This window comes from Triturus cristatus, chromosome 10, assembly GCF_964204655.1.
Source record: "Triturus cristatus chromosome 10, aTriCri1.1, whole genome shotgun sequence".
Lineage (NCBI taxonomy): Eukaryota > Metazoa > Chordata > Amphibia > Caudata > Salamandridae > Triturus > Triturus cristatus.
Window position 1 is genome coordinate 1,093,151,379 of NC_140593.1, and position 16,750 is coordinate 1,093,168,128.

General features: G+C 45.1%; 1 protein-coding gene across 1 annotated transcript in view; it reads right to left on the bottom strand.

Moving 5' to 3' along the window:
* Nucleotides 1-16,750, bottom strand: part of UNKL (unk like zinc finger) — a 514,610-nt gene that overhangs the window by 186,969 nt on the left and 310,891 nt on the right. The window contains exon 7 of the mRNA XM_085629284.1: nucleotides 14,943-15,027. Coding sequence (XP_085485410.1) covers nucleotides 14,943-15,027 — 85 coding nt within the window. The remainder of the gene's footprint in view (nucleotides 1-14,942; nucleotides 15,028-16,750) is intronic.

Consider the following 16,750-nt stretch of genomic DNA (forward strand, 5'->3'; position numbering starts at 1 on the left):
CCCACGGCAGTCCCACTCCTGGAGGAGGGTGTCCACCCTTCTATACCAAAAAGTCCTGCAAAACAGAGTGCGCAAAATGGCCGTCCCTCCACATTTCAGAATCTAAGCAGTAATGTTTCACAAAAGTATGGAGGGAGGCCCAAGTTGCGGCCTTACATATATGTCAAGCACAGGAACACCCCTGGACAAGACAGAAGTAGACGATTTAGCCCTGGTAGAATGAGCCCTAATGCCTACAGAAGGCTCCTTACCAGCCAGAGCATAGCAGATCTTGATGCACAAGATGATCCACCTGGATAAAGTGTGCTTGTGCACCGCTTTGCCCTTCATCCGTCCAGCATAGTCCACAAAGAGCTGATCGTCCTGACGAAAGTCCTTTGTTCTATCAAGATAGAAACTAATCGCCCTCTTAGGGTTCAAACGGTGTAGCCTTTCCTCCTCCTTGGAAGGGTGAGGGAGTAGGATAGAAAGAAGGAAGGGTAATGGACTGTCCTAGATGGAAGGGAGAAAGGCAGAAAAGCAGCTCTGGTCCTGAATACCATCTTTTCAGCATGTATGGTCAAAAACGGAGGCTTTGAACTCAAAGCCTGAAGCTCACTCACCCTCCTAGCCGAAGTGATAGTCACCAGAAAGACCGTTTTGAAAGTCAGCAGTGGCAAAGGACAGCTATGTATAGATTCAAACGTGGAACCCATTAAAAAAGTTAACACTAAATTCAAATCCCACTGGGGCATAATAAAAGGAGTGGGTAGGAACATGTTAGTAAGCCCCCTTAATGAACCTTAAAACTATTGGAGACTTAAAAAGAGACTGCTGATCAGGCAAACAAAGAAATGCTGATAAAGCCAATAAATTTCCTTTAACAGTGGCCACAGCAAAACCTTGCTGGGCCAAATGAAGCGAAAAACAAAGATCAGAAAGATGAGCTTTCAAGGGATCAATAGACTTCTCTCCACACCATTTAACCCATTTTGACCACCTGTAGGAGTAGATAGACTTGGTGGAGTGTCGCCTGGCCGATAATATAACATCCACCACGTCAGGTGGGAGAGAAAAACAATTCAGGTTGCCCCGTTCAATCTCCAGGCATGAAGGTGCAAGCTCTGGAGGTGGGGGTGTAGAACCTGCCCCTCCAACTGTGAGAGGAGATCTACCCTGAGAGGGAGACGGAGCAGAGGGTGCGATGAGAGGTGAAGTAGATCTGTGAACCACACCCTTCTTGGCCAATCCGGGGCGATCAATATGACTTGGGCCCAGTCTTCGCAAATCTTCCTCAGAACCCGAGGAATCAAGGGTATGGGAGGAAACGCGTAAAGGAGTTGAGAGCTCCAACTCAACTGAAACGCGTCCCCCAACGCCCTCTGCATCGGAAACTGGAGACTGCAGAATGACGGGCAATGCGCATTCTCGAAAGTGGCAAACAGGTCCACCCAAGGAGTCCCCCACGTCCGGAAGACGTGTCGAACTACCTCTGGATGAAGCCTTCACTCGTGGTTGGCGGAGAACTGCCAACTGAGACTGTCCGCACGCACATTCAGCACCCCGGCCAGATGACTTGCCATCAAGCAAATCCGATGGTCCTGAGCCCAAGACCAAAGCCGCAACGCTTCTCTGCAGAGACGGTACGACCCTACTCCTCCCTGCTTGTTGACGTACCACATCGCGGCAGTGCTGACCGCGAAGGGAAGAGAGAAAGGCCTTGAGAGCTAAACATATCGCCCGCAATACCAGTAGATTGATATGAGACAATCTTTCCTCTGGAGACCAAAGACCCTTGATCTCCAGATCCCCCAGATGAGCACCCCACCCGAGGATAGAGGCATCCTTTATCACTGTGGCCACCGATGGTGGAAGGTGGAAAGGCTTTCCTTGAGACAGATTGCCCTCCACGCTCCACCAAGACAGATCCGCCGCGGCTTCTCTGGAGATCCTGACATACTCCCCGAGATCTCCGTTGTGCTGATACCACTGACTGCGGAGGCACCACTGAAGCGCCCTCATGCGCCAGCGTGCATGGTTGACCAACAGAATGCAGGAAGCGAACAGACCGAGCAGGCGAAGGACCTTCAGTACCGGAACAACCGCTCCATTGTAAAACAAGGGAATCATTTCCTGAATGTCGAGAATCCTTTGCGGAGGAGGAAAAGCTCGACACACAGTGGTATCCAGTACTGTCCCTATGAACATGTTGCGCGGAGAGGGCACTAGGTGAGACTTGGGTACATTGATCGAAAAACCCAATTTGTACAACAGCTGAGCTGTTACCTGCAGATGATGGTGCTTCATTTCTGGCGACTCTGCCTTCAGAAGCCAGTCGTGCAGGTAGGGGAAAACCGGAATCCTCGACCTCCTGAGATGGGCAGCCACCACTGCCATCACCTTGGTGAAGACTGGAGGTGCAGTAGTAATACCAAACGGAAGAACCGCAAACTGGTAGTGTTGCGACCCAACCGTAAAACGGACATACTTCCTGTGCAACTTCAGGATTGGGATATGAAAATACGCATCCTGTAAGTTGATGGAAACCATCCAGTCCTCGTGCTGCAGCGCCTGAAGAACGTGCGCTAGGGTGAGCATCTTGAATCTCTCCTGCTTGAGATGTAGATTCAAAATTCTGAGATCCAGGATCGGACGTAACCTGCCATCCTTTTTGGGAAACCTCTTTCCTGCTCCAGAACCACCTCAATCGCACCTTTTTGTAACAGGGCAACCACCTCTTTCTGGAGGAGAAGTAAATGATCCTCCGTGCAAAACCCTTGGCAAGGAGGGTAAGGAGGAGGGAATTCCCTGAAGGGAAGGGCGTACCCATTTTCTACGAGATCTACAACCCAAAGGTCCGAAGTGATTGATTTCCAATCTCGCAGAAAATGGGTAAGCCAACCTCTCACAGGACCTACATGATATAGGATGGCAGATCTAGGGCTGTTTTCCTGCATTACCAGGAGAGGCTGGGGAGGTAGAGGAGGAGGAAGGAGGAAGGATGACGCCCGGCTCCACGTTGGCGACTTCTGCCTTTACCCCTATGCGACTTATACAAGGGGTTTTGTTGTTGCTGTTGAGGCTGTCTGAAACTCCGAAAGGAAGACTTCCCGAAGCCTCTGTACCTTTTATAACCTTACCCTCTCGCCTGTGTCTGCAGACCCAAAGATTTTGCTGTGGTCTTACTGTCCTTAAATCTTTGCAAAGCCGAATCTGCCTTCTCTCCAAAAAGTCTAGATCCATCAAAAGGTAGATCAAGAAGATCTGCTTGGACATCGGGAGAGAACCCAGAAGACCTCAACCACGCATGTCTTCTAGTTGCAATAGACGAACCCATCACTCTGGCAACAGAATCCGCCGTGTCCAGGCCCGACTGGATGACCTGGCAAGCTGCAGCCTGAGAGTCCGCCAACACCTCACTGAAATTACCCCTGTCCTCTTCAGATAGCTTAGGAAGAAGCTGTTTGGCCATTAAGGCATGAATATATCTACCCAGGAGACAAGTGGCGATGGTAGATTTCAGTGCCATGCTGACAGAAGAAAAAACCTTTTTTGCAGACTGCTCCAGCTTTTTAGAATCTGTCGGCAGGAGCTTGCGGAAAAGCCCCTGTGGACTGCTTCAAACAAGAAGCCTGAACCACCAAGCTCTCAGGAGAGGGGTGGGATGAAAGGAACACTGGATCCCCAGGAGCAGGCTAATATGTTCTGGACACTAACCTTGAAACCGCAGGAGCAGAAAGAGGGTTGCACCAAACATTGAGTATGGGCTCGGTCAGAGCATCATTAAAGGGCAAGAGTGGTTCGACCTCCGAAGACGGTGAATGGAGCACCTCCGCAAAAAGATTAGGCTTATACTCAGCCATAGGAAGCTGCAAATCTAAAAGTTCAGCTGCCTTCCTAATTACAGAATGGTAGGGAGCAACCTCCTTCGAGAGGTAAGCCTTTTGAGAAACAAAGTCCCACTCTGGATTAGCATCAAGTCCACTTGCCTCACAGAAGTCCTCAAACACATCCTCTGTGTCATACACTTCTCCTTCCTCCCTCTCTTCCTGGTACTGCTCCTCCTCCCAACAACCTCTGCGCCTCTCTCCTCGAGTGCATCTTCGGCTGCGGCGTCGACGGCACCACACGCGGCATCGATGGCTCCGGGAGCGGCGTCGAAGAAGGACCCAATGTGGTAACCGGCGTCGACGCCGATCGAATCCGAGAAGCTTCACGGGATGGAGCCGGGGATTGCCCATACGGCGTCGACATCCTCGGAGCCGAAAAATGCCAGGACGGCGTCGATGGCAGGAAGGGCACAAAGAGGGCCTGTGGATACTGCTGAGGCACACCCAAATTATATGCCAAAGGACCCATGGGACCCGAAGGTGCACTAGAGGGATACGGGACTCTAGCGAACACTCCATACATGGCATTAAGAAAATGCAATGGATCCAAACCCGGCGCCGGAAACTATGGAAGTTGAGCCGGTTCTATATCCATACGAGGCACCTCTGGAGTCGGCGCCACTGAAGCCACAGGCGGAGCTGTAGGAGTAGAAGGAACCTCAGTCTCAACCGGATTCGACACACCCTTTGAAGCTGGTGAGAATCTCGGCGTCATCGACCTCTCCAGAGTCCCCTTGTATGATGGAGAATGGACCGGAGTCGCCTGAGGAGACACTGAACGAGAAGGAGAGACAAAGTCCTTTACTTGACGTTGAGGAGTTGGAGAAGGCGACCTCGACTCCACATCCTTCGACGACCGGCGCTGTGAAGCATGTCTCTTCTTCTTATTATGCTTCCTCTTGGAGTCATGCGAAGTCGATGACCTGGACTTTGACCTTTCCCAACCCCTTTTTTCTTTCCTTGGCCATATAAAGCTTGGCCTACCGCTCCTTTAGAGCGTTCGGGTTCATCTTCCAGCAGGAAGAACAGCCCTCGACGTCGTAGTCAGGCGACAAGCACCAAAGACAGTCTTCATGCGGGTCCATGATAGACATGTGACCTCTGCATTCTTTACAGGGCTTAAAACCAGACTTCTTCGGCGCAGACATGCCAAAAGAGAAAAAGATACACTCGACAAACAAAGTATCCATTCGAAAGTATGGAGAGTCTCAGAAAAAAACGTTAGCGTCGACAGCGTGGAAAAAAGGGAACTGACGTCATCACGCCGACGTGGTCCTCTTATGGCTCCAGTGACGTCATGCGGAGCTGCGTGCGGAGCCATGGCATTGGGACGACCTCGTCGGCGTGGAGAGCTATGAAAAATTTCCGAAGAATGCTGGCGCAGGGGATATTCATAAGGTGAGGAATCCACAGGCAGATGTATCCATCAGAAAAGCTGTAACTGGTTAGTGAAATGGTAAACAAATACAAAAAAATTGGGATATTTTGCTCTTTCTGCCCCACCTCTGACTCCACCCACTGACCCAATCCACGGGTTATTCCCGCCCTCTAATTCTCCGCCCACAGTTCCCCTACTTTTTTTCCCCCCACTTCGACCACTGAGCGGAACCATATGTAGACATCATCCCTCTATGATAATGTCAGTTTACACTAGATCATTCTGTGCCCTTAGACGCAGAGCGTCAGTAACAGATTAAGAACTGTAACAGTGTGCAAAATCTATTGCTGAACCTTATTAACACCTAGAAGACAACTGCACGAATTGGGAGGAGAACAGGTTTGTGAGGAATCTGCAGTGGGAGCAGCCATCAATAAAAGTTTTAATGACGGTAAGTAAGTTATTCTTCTAATGAATACATTTAACTGCAGATTTTCACCTTTTGAATAGATCTGAAAGGTGTACCTTCCAAAAAGATTAAGTGTTTTAGGAGTGCACATCACACCATGAAACTTTGTAGGGTCGAGTAGGCAAAAAGGCCCTCAGCATACCCCTGACTCAAAGCAGTAGTATCTGGTGAACGTGTGGACGGATGCTCGTGTATCCGCCTGGAAGATGTTTGGCACATGAACACCCTTGGCCAAGGACACATGGCAGCCTTTGCTCTGGTAGAATGTACCCTAAGGCCAGGAGACTCCTTTTTGGCCAAGGCATAACACATTTTTATATAAAGTAATTAGCAACCCAGGGAATAAGGCCGTTTCTGAACTTCCCCTCCATTCTTAACACCAGATAATCACACAATCCATATCTATTCGGTAACCCTTAGCCTCATCATGATAAAAGTTTAGGGCTCTTTGGGTTCCAACCAGTTCAGACTTTCCTCCTCCTTGGAGGAATATGACAAAAAGAAAACAGCAGGGAGCTTGATATATTGCCCCGCATGAAAGGTGACAGCTTTTTTGCAGAACTTAAGTGAGAGTCTGGTGTACCACCAGAAAGAAGGTGGTATGGTGATTTGCGCAGGCAGTATCGGCTGTTCAACGACACAACAAGCATAAATAACCATGAGGACAGTTTTAACATTTCAGTAAAGTTAAAGAATCTGTGTACAGGCTTGATAGGTGTGTGTATCAAAAAGGTAAAAAACAAATTAGGCTTGCACTGAGGTTTAACAAAGGACGCAGGAGGAAACATATGTAAGATTTTTCAAAACAAGCCTTGGTAATGCATCAGTTTTGCCTATGTAATGAATAAGAGCTCTTTTCATCAATCATCGTCCGCGAGACGGAAAGAGGTCCCTTACAGATCACACGGGAGTTGAGAGGGTGTGGCGCAGCGGCCAAAGCTGCTGACTCGAGAGCCAGGGATCCCGGTTCAAGTTTCAGCAGTGCTGCACAACATCCTGTGATTCTATGCAAATCACTTAGGGCCTCATGTAGGAAGCCAAATACCGGTCGGTAACGGCCAAAATTCGGTAAATATCCCGTTACCGACCAGTATTTAGGCATTTGCTATGTAGGGGGCTGATTTCTGGATTCGGTATTTACCGAATCGGAAATTAAGAAATCGGTAAAATACCGATTCGGTAAATACCGAATCCAGAAATGCAATGTAGGGAGCACTCTAAAGAGTGAAAATCAGTATTAAGAATTCGTTATTTACCACCAAATACAGGTTGGTGATAAATAACGAATACCTTGCAAAAAGCAATATTTTGCTGATTTAAGAGTGCCATGTGGCAGACATACATGCCCTTAGGGCATGTATGTGCGCCACATGTGCACACATGCAAGATTCAGGGGTGCAACAGGGTGTCAATGTGACACCCTGCCACCGTTGTATATGCTCCCCCCATTACCGAATCGGTATTTACCGAATCGGTAATGAGGCATACCTTCCCATTGATTCCTATGGGCCTCCAGGCCCATAGGAATCAATGGGAAGGTATGCCTCATTACCGAATCGGTAAATACCGATTCATAATTTCCGAATTTTTCCGATTCGGTAAACTTTACCGAATCATACCTACATCATATTTACCGATTCATAAATACCGAATCGGTAAAATTCGGTATTTATGAATCGGTAAATGTGAGGCTACCTACATATGGCCCTTAATCTCTCCGGGTCAAATAAATATACTGCAATAATGAAAGGCAAACTTTATGAAAATATAGTTCCACCAAAGCGGATGTTATTTCGGCAGCCTGAAACTGATAAAAGAAGCAGATGAGGAACAAGCATTGGTCAATATAGGAAAATATGCTACAGCCAGAAATGGAGGAAAGGTAAGTGGCACGCACAGGAACCAATGAAAAGCCATGAAAGAGAGGAGGCGCGATGGAAGTTCCTTTTAAGTTTATATTAAAAACAATAGATTTCTCAAGCACAGCGCAAGCGCTGTGCAGGCAAAACCTAAACAGTCATCACAACTTGTGAAATAGATATTGAGGGCTGATCACCAAATGTAGCATTAACAACAAATTACTCTTAATGGTGCCCATGGCAAGGCCTTGCTCCACCAAACACAGGCAAAACAGATCATCAGAGAGCCTGACTTGAAGGAGATCGACCGGGCAGTCCTCAGATTAATTTTGTGGATGAGCAGAGAGCGGGAAAAATCATGTCCACCACCTCTGTAGTAAGATTAAATCCCTTCAGTTCAATCTCAATGCATGGAGCTGTTGGTTGTGAAGGTTTGGGTTTAGATGCTGCCCTGTTGTTGGGACAACAGATCCTCCTAAAGAGCTAGATTGAGTGGGGCGCAGACGTTCACCAGCTCAGAGTACTAGATCCTCAAAGCCCAGTCAATGGATATCAAGATGAGCCAAGCGTGATCCCTCCTGGCCTTCTTTAGATCCTGAGTAAGCAGCAGGAGGACAAGAATGCGTAAAAGAGATCAGAGCCCCATGGAAGGTATAACACAGCTATCATGGAACCCTGAGGTGGAAACTTTATAGAGCACAAAAACCTCAACATTGAGGTAGTGACTAAATTTAATGAAGACATGCCTCAATTGACAAATGTACCTTGAACTGTCTCAGGGGTATAGAGGGCACTCACGGTTGGTTAGACGGTACCTGCTGAGCTTGTCAACTCTGGCATTTAGTGACCCTGTCAAATGGTTGACAGACAAAGAAATTTCCCGAAGGTACAAACAGCGCCGGGGCCTTGGTACTTTCTAAAACAGCACACATGTCATGCCACCCCAGTTTGTTGCAGTACCACAATCTGGTCATGTGGTATGTTCGGACTTATACAGGACTGTCCTTGATGTTAGGCAGAAAGGCCTTGAAAGCCAGCATGATAGCACACAGCTCCAGAAGACTGATGTGGTGCTTATGCTCCAACAGTTCTCCACCTTTTCTGGAGGCCTCTCATCTTCACCCCTTCCAGGTGGCCCACCCAGCCCAGAATCAGCTGCTAGCTCTGGATGGTGTAGGGAAAACGGCCTGAGGCAATTCAGATTGGAATCCAGTCAGCATCTTGCATTTATCCTTCAGGAGGAAAGTGCTCTGAAACCAAAGGTCCAAATTAAGTCTAAGCCTCCCTTCTATTTATGGCATTAAGAAGTAACAGGAGTTGCACCTGATGCCTCCCACCATCTCGGAGAAGGTCTCTCTTTGCTCCCTTCTACCGCAATGGCTGAAACACTGGACAAGGATTGAAACACTGTAGGGCAGGTTGACAGAAAGGGAAGGGCATAACCATGACTGATGATATGAAGAATCCATTGTTCTATTGTAACCGCATGCCATGTGGAGAAGTAAATGGGTATTCTGCCCCATACGTGCTGCAGGTGACCCCTGGGGGAGCAGCCTGGACGTGGCAGGGAAAGATGAGGACTAGCCATGTTGTTGGTGGCCTCATTCTGTGCCATCACACCCTCTAGGGCCACAACTCGGCTGAACGGGCTGCTGAACTGGTTGAGATATATCTCTGGTGGTAGGCCTGGCCCCAGAAGTATCCCCTGAATTTCTGATATTGTTGATAGAACTAGCAGGTCGGGGATAGCAAGCCCAAGAATTGTGCCATAGCACAGCTAACTTTCAACTGCTCCAAAGCAGAATCCACCTTATCTCTGAACAACCTGGAGCCATCGAAAGCCATATAATGAAGGGATGTCTGCATGTTCCTGGAGAAATCTGTGGCGCAAACCCAGGTGTGATGATGAATCATCACACCAGTGCCCACTGCATGTCCCATGCAGTCTGTGGTGTCAAGCCGATCTGCAAAATGCATTTGGCCTTTGTCATGTTCGTCTTGGGCCAATTTGTACAAAGGTGTTCCACAACTCTTCAGCAAGGGTCCAGAAAGATCATGCTTGCCAAAACCCAGCCGGCTTGAGTGTACTAAAAAAAGTAATCAAAATGCCAAACTGGGAAAGAAAAACACCCAATTGTCAACTGTGTCAACTGTGTCAATGTACTTTGATCAGGCAGGGCAATAGGGAATGTATCACAAGGCTGTCTAGCATTCGGTTCTGAATCAAAACGGCTGGTCACCCAGTGCAGGTCTATGGTGACTAGTGATGAAGCAACTGGTCAGCTACACCAAACAAGGGGTTCGTCTCTGTCATAGTGACAATGTTTGTCAGGGCCTCATTGAAAGGTATCAAAGGCTCTGATGTGGACGGGACTGGCTGCAAAATTTCAGCAAGAAGATTTGCCTTGATTTCCACTGTTGGCAACTGCTGTTTTAACACCTCCACTCCCCTGCATACTACAACAGTAAAGAAGTTACTTTATACAATTATACGGGGGCCCAAATGGCAAAACAAGTTCCGTCTCAAATGAAATGTCACGATTACTAGCATTTTTTAGGTCTCAGTATAGTCCATCATATGTGCAGTGAGGGGCAACAACAAACAGTTTTCTCTCATCACACCCATCAAGTAGAACATTTTGCACATCAAACAGTGATGGATAGAATGCTGTGCCCGGCTGATGAGCCATAAATAGGATGAAACAGGTCTTGGATTGCTGGTGTTCCAGTTCAGGGAGAACCTGGCTTGGCAGTTCTGGCTGGACTGTTCCTATTGGATCAGGGTCAAAACGGATTTGCATATAGCTGGAACGAAACTGAGGTGGCATGGTGTGCCAAATGACAAAGAATTGCAAGACAGCCTGAGTGATTACCAATGGCTGAGCTTAATTTAAGCATTCCATCCATCACTGTTCTATATACTTATTATTTCACCGAGTGGGACGGGTGTGCCTAGACATGGTTCTAATGCACACTGTCACTGGAATTAAGCTGTACCCAGCTGATGAGCCCATAACTAGGGCAAAAACGTTCCTGGGTTGCTTGTGTCCCGGTTCAGGGAGAACCTGGCTTGGCAGTTGGGGCTGGACTGTCCCTACTTGAGCAAGGTCAAAACTGCTTTGCATATAGCTAGATCCAAATTGAGGTGGCATGGTGTGCAAAATAACAATAGATTGGGATGTGGCCCGAGTAATTACCAGTGGCTAAGATTAATTCAAGCATTCCTTCCATCACTGTTTTGTATACTTATGGTACAGAAGCAAAGGTGAGTCACTGTGTAACAAGATATTGGTAGAGATCTAGGTGAATTAGGCTCCAGACTCGATACTGGCATAGGGTCGCATTGAGAACCAGTGCCTCTGGAGTCGGACCCTGTGGAAGCAGCGTGGCCTCTGGCAAAGAAGTGGAGATCTTGCCTAGTACTGTAGAGGTGCTTGGTGGAGGTCTAACAGGGCTAATCAGTGCCCCAAGACTGTCCGTTTTCTACATATTCCATAAATACAGAATTTGTTTTGACTAAGAATGTTATTATTTATGTATATATCAAAATGTGAGCCATGCAAACCATGGAACTATGGTCTCTGTAAAAAAAGCAGATAGTTGTTAAAAAAAAAAAAAAGCTAAGACTCGACCAGAGAGGAGATGTAATTCCTCTTTAAGACCAAGAACCAGATCATATTCTCCAATACAAGAACATTCTAAAAATATATGGTTCCATTACTTCCAGGTAGAAAGAGTCAGCAATGGCTTCAGCTTCAGCAAAGGCAGAAACACCTTTCCATCTGAAAAAATATAGACCACTAGAGCAAAATTCTCTTTTTCAAAGAGCTAGCTGAAAATCAGGCTCAGAGTATGGTGGCTGTAAGAAATTGGAACCCCACTGCTCCCTTGTCTATGGACAAGGAAAGCAAAAAACTAGACTCTGTTAGAAGAAGCAATTTCTGCTGCTCTGCCACTTCTATGTAATCCATGAAAACAACAGCTTTACTGGAAAGTTAAGACAGATCCTCATTAAAACGCGTGCATAAATAGGCAGATGATATTGGCACAGGCAAGACGTTTGGATTAAGGGCTTAATGATATCCAATGATATCTGCATTTAAGAAGTTAAAAGATCTTCCCCTATTCACAAACAGACTACTAGCTGATAAAGCCTCCATCTTTTTATTAAGTACCCCAATGCTCTGGGTGTATCTAGTTCCTGTGCTGTAAATGAATGCAACTTTACTCCTCCAACTGCTGTTCCACTCACTTAACATCTGGGTGGATCTGTTGATGTGACTGCTTTGCAGGTTTAGCTCACATTAATTCCTGAATTGCTGTGCTTGAGTCAACAACAGATCTTTATCAGCAGCCACTCTTGTGGTGCACTGTTATCACGCTGTACTGGTCGTGCATTCTGACTCGGCTACCGGTGAGCTTACTGCCATCGAGCCAGTACTTAGGGCCTGATTCAGACGTAACCCGTCCACCAAGATCCAAATCAGGCCTTCAGTTAGTCACTCCAAACAGCAGTTCTGTTATTGGCATATTCATGCAGTTCCTCTATAATGGTCTCTTATTTCAAGGCACTTGCATCACTTATGGGTCAGACTCCCCTTTTTGTACCGCTACTGTTCTATTATGGCACTCGAGAGTCATTATAATGTTCTCATTTATCGAAATTGTGCTGTTTTATGTATTGCCTTTGCCTCACTTGCCTTACTCCTGTATCCACAAGTCTTTACCTACTTCCTTTGTTGGGGACATCTCAAGTCACATTCAGCACATTTGTAGCCTAGGTCAATCTAGGTGCCCCACAGCCTAATACCTGCCCTGAGACAGGCCCTAAATCAAATGCCGGATTCAAACACGTTGGGCTTGCTTCAGGATGAGTGTTGTATTGGGGTCTCGTGTAGCAGTGATTTGGCATATCTTGCAACACAAGACACCAAGCCTCATACACTCATCTTTAGTGGAAGATTGGGGTGGGGAAGCATTCCATCTTACCCATTTATTGTCTTGGCTAGGTGAATGCTATATTCCATGCATCTACAAGTATTAGTCTTGCATTGTTTTCACCACGTACTTTTCTCTCAAAGCACAACCTAGCTTACAGCAGTGTATGTTGGCCGGGCCCTCTCCAATTCATAGAGGCCACATTGGTGTGCCTTGCAGTGTATCTTATTTTGCCCTCTACAACACACAAGAAATACTATGCAGCCCCCACAGTGAAACTCCAGGGTAAACCTGTAGGAATTTGCACAGAAACACTGATTCAAGCACGTTATCCTCCACAAACATAATCCCAGTTATTTCTCAACCTCCGGAATTACTGGGTCCCCTGGTAACGGTATCTGCAGGCATGGAAGTAACAGGGATTCTAACAGGTCACTTTTAATGAGAGCCCAAGAAATTTCACCTCAATAGCACATGAATATTCGCTCACCAACATACATATTAGAACAAGTTACCGTAGACATATAACAACCACATGCACACAACAATGCATCAAAGAGAAACAAAATTAGCTAATGAGGTCTTCAAACAGAACAGCATCTTTAGACCGAGCCAAGGAAAATCGTGCACACCAACAAAACTAAATAAGCTGCCATATCCTTTGGCACACAGGTTCATAAGACTCCAAAAGCACTACAGGACAACAAAAATTGTTAGACGTGCACTCCACAGTTGATAACATATTAATGACTGTACAACAAGAAAAACAACAAACATTATGGGTAAAGGAGAGCAACATGTTATGGACTTAATCGGTTAAGCATTGTAATCACAGTGATATAAAAGAGAAAGCACACCCTCTAAAGGTTCTATGTTTTCCTAATAAGACATATGATATTAAACGATTTCTCACTAAGACCTTACAGTAGAAAAATCCAACATGTGACAAAAAAACAAATGGCACTTTCTCATTATTTATTGAACCAATAAATTGACCCAACATGTATAGTATTGTTTGATAAAGTAAGTGCACCCAGTGATTCAGTAAGATATGAAACCACCTTTAGCAGCAAAGTCCTTAAAGTAAATGTTTGCTGGAAGAGTTTATCAATCTCTCATATTGCCTAGGGGGAATTCTGATCCCCTTCTCCTTACAAAGCTACTTAAGCTTGATGACGATTGAGGGCATTTGTTAATAATGCTTAGCTCTCTTTAGGCAATGCCATTCAGATGAAGATTTACTGGTGCGTTTTGGATGGTTGTTCAGCTGCATGATTTACTTTTGTCTAAGCTTCAGATGTTGATTTCACATTTACTTCCACAATGCACTGGTTCATAGAGGAATTCATGGTAAATTTAATGATCGTGAGGTGTACAGGTACTGTAGCTACCAAGCAAGACCAAATCATGCCTCCTCTGCCCACCATTTTTGACAGCTGGTGGGATGATCTTGTAGTGAAACCAAGTATCCAATTTGTGGATGTATAGTACAGTCACAGAACTTTACTTTTGGCTCACTTATCATGATGGCATTGTTCCAGAAGTCTTGCAATTCATTTAGGTGCTATTTTGCAAACCTACGCCATGCAGGAATTTTCTTTTTGGAGGACAGGTTTTCTCCTAACTACCCTCCAAAAAATTGTGTCACTTGTTTAGTCTTTTCCTAACAGCAAAATTGTTAACGTTTACAGTATTGACAAAGGCCTGGAAATCCCTGGACGTACCTTTGGAGTTTTTTGCACTAGCTAGAAGACACATTCAATGGTCTGATTTTTAAGTGAATTACTGGGGCGCCCATTCATCTGCAGATTGTAAACTCTTTTAAAGTTTCTCTGTTTATAAGTAATCTGTCTCACTGTGGAACGATGGAATTCATATTGTTTGGAAATTCGTTTTAGCACCCTTCGAGCCCTAATTAGCAACACATTTTTTTTATCCAAGACCATCAGAGGTGTCTTTTGACCTATGGATGATGGGTCACTTCCAACCTATATGCTCGATACCCAAATCGCCATGTTTCCCATTTTTATAGATATATAAAAGGGACTGCACTTCCTTATGGTTGAGTAATCGTGCACACTTGCTTAGCAGCACCGGACTGTAATTACCTTTTAAACTAACAAGGAAGCAGTAAACATGGACTTTCTTATTCCCCATAAGGCTGAATATTATTTATTTGTGTTTGTTTACTAAACAATGACATAGTGAAACCTATGTGTGTTATTTGTCACACAAGATTACATGTGTTTAGAAAGGAACTGGTTTAGATTAGATAAAAGTCATAAATACATTAATAAGTAAAACCGCTGAATCTTAAGAGGGTGTACTTTCTTTTTCGCATCACTGTATGTTGCCTAATCCATTTCACATTTACTGATATTTAAAATAAAGGAATATTCCACTGAATATACAAAAAACATTCTACTTACTTTCAACATGTGCAAAAGCACAAAATGGGCCACGAGGGCAATATCCTGTTTGACGCATGTCATTGCACTTTGTAGATTTATATATCTAAAGAAAAATGAAATAATAAGCCTTACATTAGCATGTTAGGCATATGAACTTATGCAAAATTAAATAAAGGAACTTGTAATAAATAATACGGACCTACCTGTACATTTTGATACCTCATAACCATATTCTGAGGTAGTCTCACATTATACAGTCAGTACATACGTGCCCCTCTTCAGTCACAAGAAGCATGGAAATTTCAGAATAATCACAAGTACTCAAAGCCAAATGTCACTACCGGTCCACCCAGTGAAACCAGCTTTTCAGATCCGGTTGGGACCAGTTATTAAAAGATTTGCAGTTTTCAGTTTGAGGCCCGATTAACACAGTTTTTTCTTTCAGAATTTCCCAAAGCCGGACAATCTTTGTGAATTAGGGGGCTTGCTTTCAAAGCTTTCTCATGAAGAAGGTTTTCCCAGGTTTATTTTAATAGATCCTGGTGGTTGCTAAGTATTGTTCACAACTGATTCAACTAGATGTCAGGAGAAGATTATGACATTGTGCGATGAGCAAATTAGTTGGTTGGTTTCTTTTGTCAAGCTTCAACAGCAGAGCCTCAGACATTTGCTCATATTCTGAGATTTGGTGTAGAATTTTCTAGCAGCTATCAGTGCATGCTGATTTGCAGTGAAGAGATACTTATATTAAGGCAATCTGCTTAAGAAGCATCTACTCAAGTTGAACGATGGTTTGGCATGATGCATTGTTCTGGACAGACTGTTTCTTTTCTGGGGGGTGTGGATGTGACTTCTGAAGTAGACGGAGAAGGACTCGGAACTAAATCTGATGGAGCATCCTGGACTATCCCTGGTGATTAGGAATCAAAGAATGGAGCTGTCCTGACCAAAATAAGCCTATCAACTAGGGAAAAATCTCCTCTGGGTCTATCCATTCTTTTGAATAAATTCAACACTTTTTGTACAGAGTATGACTTGGAAATTAACAGCAATAAAACAAAGTATATGGTCTGTGGTGCCCATAAAAAATGAAGCGCAAGCCTCACCTTAGGGGGTGAGACAGTGGGTAGGGTTCACAAACTCGACTATTTGGTGCGAGAATTGAGGATTCCCATAGACTGGCAGCCCAGATACAGAAAAGTGGTTTGACTCTAAAACATAGAGATATATAAATTTCAGGCCTGTGGGGGAGCAGTGTATGGGGTGGATTTGTGGAGGCATTGCAATCTTAGCACCCTTGAAAAAGCTGAAAAAGCTTTTATAAAGACCCTCTTGAGACTCCCTATTAGTGCTCCTACACTTCCAATTAAATTTGTTCTAAATCTCAGATCAATTTCTGACATCACTATGTTGAGAGCTATTCAATATTGGATAAGCTCTGGACTAATGAGGACTTAGGAACCAGGAAATCAGGATTGTATTAGAGCCATATTATATGACAAATCTGTTGGGAAGATCCCCTGGCTTGTGCACATAAAAACTTGATTATTCAAGTTGGGGCTGAAGGGTTTTTGACTGCAGCCTTCCCTATTACCTCAAGAAGCTCAGGACAAATTCAAAATGTCCTTCTGGAACTTTATTCTAGGAGCCAAACTTTCCGAAACGACTCCGCGCACCCTGGTAAGACTCCTTTTTGTACTTTAAGTGTGTACCAGATCATCAGCCATACCTGAATTTGGTCATTTACCCTCGCTGAACAATGTACTTTATGTAAAATTCAGATTAGGTATTTTACCGGTGGCTTCATTTACTTGCTCCAGGATGAA